This window comes from Typha angustifolia, chromosome 3 (genome assembly GCF_048772165.1).
Source record: "Typha angustifolia cultivar Huaian chromosome 3, ASM4877216v1, whole genome shotgun sequence".
Classification (NCBI taxonomy): Eukaryota; Viridiplantae; Streptophyta; class Magnoliopsida; order Poales; family Typhaceae; genus Typha; species Typha angustifolia.
Window position 1 is genome coordinate 1028855 of NC_133241.1, and position 5275 is coordinate 1034129.

General features: G+C 37.3%; 1 protein-coding gene across 1 annotated transcript; it reads left to right on the top strand.

Moving 5' to 3' along the window:
- Positions 1–529: 529 nt before the first annotated feature.
- LOC140780228 (arabinogalactan O-methyltransferase 2) lies at positions 530–1796 on the top strand. The gene has a single exon (XM_073125641.1). It carries the CDS (start codon positions 683–685, stop codon positions 1532–1534), a length of 852 nt encoding a protein of 283 aa, XP_072981742.1. The 5' UTR covers positions 530–682; the 3' UTR covers positions 1535–1796.
- The last annotated feature ends 3479 nt before the right edge of the window (positions 1797–5275 follow it).

The window sequence follows — 5275 nt, forward strand, 5'->3', positions numbered from 1 at the left end:
TTTACCCCGTAGGAAATCCGATATTTTTTATATTATCTAAAACTCTTTCTATTATCATATTATGTGCCGGTCAGGTCTGTCCTCTTGTGCAATTTTAATAAATTAATTTTAATAAATTAGTGACCGTAAAAGTAATCCAAACAACTCTCTCGGTAGTGTAATGCTTGGAATTCTTTAAAAAAAAATTTAAATATTTTATAAACTAATGAAATAGTAGGAGCGTAAATTCAAAGTATTAATCACGAATATTCAAAAATTTTAATTATATTTATAATGTAAATAAATGAGCGAAGATTTCTTGATCGAAGATAATGTGGTGATCGATACGATTGGTGCGCATATGTGTCGAGTCGCAATTTGAAAAGTAGTGATCAACCCTAACCCTAGGTTTGTAGAGGTGGATGATTTTTGTTAAGCAATTGGCGAGGGGTATCTTTGGAAACTAAGCGCGAAACGTTTGCCCTCGTACGGACTGGACTCCCCACTATTTACCCTGCCCCATTTTATCTCTTCGTCTCTCGTCTTTCCTCGTCTCGTCGCAAAAAATCTCGCGAGAGAGAGAGAGAGAGAGAGAGAGAGAGAGAGAGAGGGAGAGAAAGAGAGAAAGCGATAACCGAAGCCGAGAAATTAAAAGGCGAGAGCAGAAGAAACGATCGGCGACTCACCTGATCTCCTCGCCGCGATGTTCCGCTCCCTCCCAGCGAAGCCCCTCTTCATCGCCGCCGCTGCGGCGGCGGCTCTGGTCGCCGGCGCCCTCCTCATTTCCTCCTTCCTTCGCCTCGTCGACCGCCCTTCCCTCCTCTGCCTCCCTTCCTCATTCTCCACTGCTGGCGAGGGCTACTCCTCCTCGGCCGTCTCGGAGCTCGCCGCCGCGGCCATGCATTATGCGACCTCCTCCGTCGTCCCCCAGCAATCCTTCGGCGAGATCTCCATCTCCCACGCCGTTCTCCGCCGCCGATCGCCGTGCAACTTCCTCGTCTTCGGCCTCGGCCACGACTCCCGCCTCTGGTCCGCCCTCAACCCCGGCGGCGCCACCCTCTTCCTCGAGGAAGACCCCGAGTGGTTCAAATCCGTCATGGCCAAAACCCCAACCCTAAACGCCGCCATCGTCCGCTACCGCACCCGCCTCGACGAGGCCGATCGTCTCCTCAAGACCTACAAATCCGAGCCCGACTGCCTCCCCCCGCGCGCCTATCTTAAAGGAAACCAACGGTGCCGCCTCGCCCTCGCGAATCTCCCGGCGGAGGTGTACGAGAGGGAATGGGACGCGATCATGATCGACGCCCCCAAGGGCTACTTCGCGTCCGCGCCGGGGAGGATGGCGGCGATCTACTCTGCTGCCGTGATGGCGAGGAACCGGCGCGGCGCCGGCGACACCGACGTCTTCCTGCACGACGTCAACCGGAACGTCGAGAAGGTCTTCGCCATGGAGTTCTTGTGCGCCAAGTATCGGGTGGGAGGGGTGGGGAGGTTGTGGCATTTCCGAATCCCCCCGGCGGCGAACGGCACAGAGGCCGCCGGGGGCTTCTGCTGAATTTTAAAATCTACGAGGGTTCTTTTCGGAAAAAAAAACCCTCTTCCGACCGATGGGCCGTGGATTAGACTACTCGCATAATTCCGTATAAGTCCCTGGCGCTATTACGTGCGATGGTGCAGGTTGAAATTTTGAAAATTTTAGGGACCAAAGTATGATTATTATAGACGAACAGTGCAACCTTGTTTTGTTTTCAAATTTTAATTTTGAGCATTCTGGTTTCTTTATCCTCACATCAGTTATTGAAATAATTAATTTTTGAGATCCCTCTTCATTCTAGTTGATTTAAATTAATTTTATATCTCAAGAAGTTTACATTCGATTTTAGTTTAATTCTGTTAGATGCATATAAATTTTTAGAATATTTACAATAAAATCTATAATTTTTAAATAATATAAAATTATTTTAAACTAAAACCAGTCTTGAATTCTCACGCTGGATTAGGGTGCAAGATCGAAATAGTAGAGATTTGAGGGTGTTTAATGAAAGAATAATTTAATAATCTACGAGTACGATTTTCTGACGGGAATTTCGAAGAAGTTGGGCACGTAAATGATTATAAAATTGGTAGATTTAATTGACGTTTACTATGCTTAATGTCGTTAGCTTTATCATCTACTATGAAGTGTAGTTGGTAAACTAATCCCTATCGTTAATACCTTTGGTTGCTAAAAGGAACCTAATTATGCCTCTGCTATTAGATTAAATCATTCCATTAGCTTCAACAATTAAATATACAACTTAATACAAAAAATTAAATAAAAAGCATACTTTTAATACTTGGCTGACGGACAGACTAAATGAAACCCTAGAATAATAAGAGTATAGACTCCCGGAGATGCACTCCGAGGGAGACCTCTAAACTAGGGCGAAGAACACCAAACCCTAGAGCTGTTGTATTAAAGCATTTAAGTTAAGTTATTGTTTTACAGACAAAGTTGGCAGTTGTATTAAAGCAAATAAGTTAAGGTAATTATTTCATACATAGACAAAGTTGGCAGCTTTGGTTGTCAAACAATTTATGGATCTTGTGTCCAAAGGAGAGCAGCTAAGCCATTTGCTGTGACTTGCAAACTCATTGGAGAAGTTGATAAAAAGAAGTGAAATTTATCAAAATTTTGTATATTTAATTATTATTATTATTTTATTTATATTATATGTATATTTCTTATTTAAACCCTACAATTTATTTTTAATATCTTAAAAATATAGTAAAGTCTTGCCTTTTTTACAAAAAAAATAAATAAAAATTTCTTCGACTCGATTAATAACTTTTGAGCATTACATCGCCACTTATCGGTATATGTTTGACCTAAATTTACTGTTTTATTTTCGATCTTATTCTCTATTAGCACTAGTATTTTCTCTAGTTCATGATCTTCGATATGAAAATTATAATTAGCGGGCCATAAATATGTATGCTTCGGGTGCTTCCTCGTTGAGATTTTATTCGCTGCTCGGGCTTGATATTTACTTTTCCTTGTTATATTAATAGTAAGGCTTTTCAAAATATCTCCTTGTAAATTTTGATTAGATTTAATAAGATCTTAGTCTACGAGAGAACTAAATATTAAGCATAAGAAGTAGAATTAATAACTATTAGGGTTAGAGATTGTAGTATAAATGCTTTATTATAAGTTCAGAAAAGTTTTCATCAGTATGGATCTAGATCAGAATTTCTTCAAGAGTATTTTAATAATCCAACAAGTATAGTTATATGAATTATACAATAAAGTTAATGTCACTTGGTCAGAGTAACAATAGGGTTATTATATGAAAATTATAGAGAATTTTATTTCCCTTAAATTTTGTTTATTGAAGTTTGATACATAGAATTATATGCATAAAGTCAGAAACTGTCAGAAGCTTGTGGCCAGTGACATCTACGTTATCTAATATTTATATAAACATTAGAGTAATGTCGACTAATTAAACTAACACCACATGCAACAATCATTTTATATGCCTCTCTCTCTCTCTCTCTCTCTCTCTCTATATATATATATATATATATTATATATGTTCTTTGACGTGTTGGGCAGCATTTCCGAAAGTAATATTTTAGAAAATATATCGTATGGTCTTCACGTTCATTTTGATGGTCCCAAGCAATATATATATATATATTATAAATTATATCTTATATTTTATCGATGTTGTGATTGATACTCTGTGTGTTTGAGGTTTTTATAGTATGACTTTTAATTTTTTTTTATAATATTTTTTTAACATACTTCGTTAATTTAAACGGTATCAATAAAAAATATTCTGTTGTAAGATATAAATTAATTTATAAATACCTAAATTACTTAATAATAGCGAGGATATTTTAATAATTTGATCCACCTCATTAAAATGTGACCTAATCCAACTTGGATTTTTAAAATCTTTCCGTTTTGAGTTAGAGTGATAAGAGAGAGTTCTTTCTTTGGAGAAGCAAGCATGCATGCATACATACATATATACTACATACATCATTGAATCCACTTTGGGATCCAAAAAATAGTCAAAACCTCATGGGCCTCCACTTGGATCCAATCTGGTTCAGCCTGGCCCATAATTAAGCATAATGGGCTTCTCATCTTTAGATCCGATTTGGCCCATCTTGTTATCCTATTCAGATGCTTAAGTGAAATGTTTATTAAAAATTTATTAGACTAATCAAGCCCATGATCTCTACCTGAGCTGGTAGGATTCAATCGTTGAGCTACAATAATTTATTCTTAATTTGTTTCTATTATATATTTTAGGTTAGCCAGAAAACCGGAGAGGGTTTGTGTTTGATCCGAATTATCATAAGATCAACTATGATGGGAGTTTAGTTGGCTAACTTAGGACTAATAGTTTACTCTACAGCTTATACTACCAGAAACCAATATGGTTTAGCCTAAACATGATAGTATCCAGGATGTTATACCTCTAAAGAAAAAAATAATAATGGTTATAGATAACAAACCTCAGCCACTTTTTAGTTTTATTTTTTTTATCATTCAAGATTCTGAATGCTAAGATATATGTTGAACAAAGAGCTAACATTCCTCTGATGTAGTATAATTAGGCCCGTCAAATTTGTACCTAATATACTAAGCCGCTCACTATAGGTTTTAAGCTACTGTGCTACTAAGCTGCCTCTCAAACCTTTTCACTGTTAAGTCATCGAATCGAGCAAAATCAAATAGTCGATGCAAGCTCCAAGCCAACTGTAACCTCGGTTACAAGCAAAGGGATGTGATTCTTTACGACCTCGATGCGAGAATTTCCTACAGTCGGGATACTTTGCAAAATTTTTCAATATATCACCTAATATTAACGGGACGATTCAAGATTATAGACATTAGAGAGGGGAAAAAAAATGTGATAATTAACTCTCTTTTTTCACTGAGGCATTTAAGTCTGATATTCCAAAGCTTGAAAGGGTAAATATAGTGATGTAATTAACTGGATTTGGATTATCCGGTCGAAATCGGATTAAGTTGGAAATAATATGGATGTAAAACTAAAATATCTCCATTTCTTCAATATATATATATATATATATATGGATCCGATTCTATTTGACATACGTTAACCTACAAAAGTAAATGGCCACATCCTATAAAACTCTCATAAACATATATATAATCTATTATCATTCTTAAAGTTGAATAGTATCAAATCCTAATGGAGTGGATATGGATTGCAAATTGAGAGAGAGAGAGAGAGAGAGAGAGAGAGAGAGAGAGATTAGATTGCAAGATGCA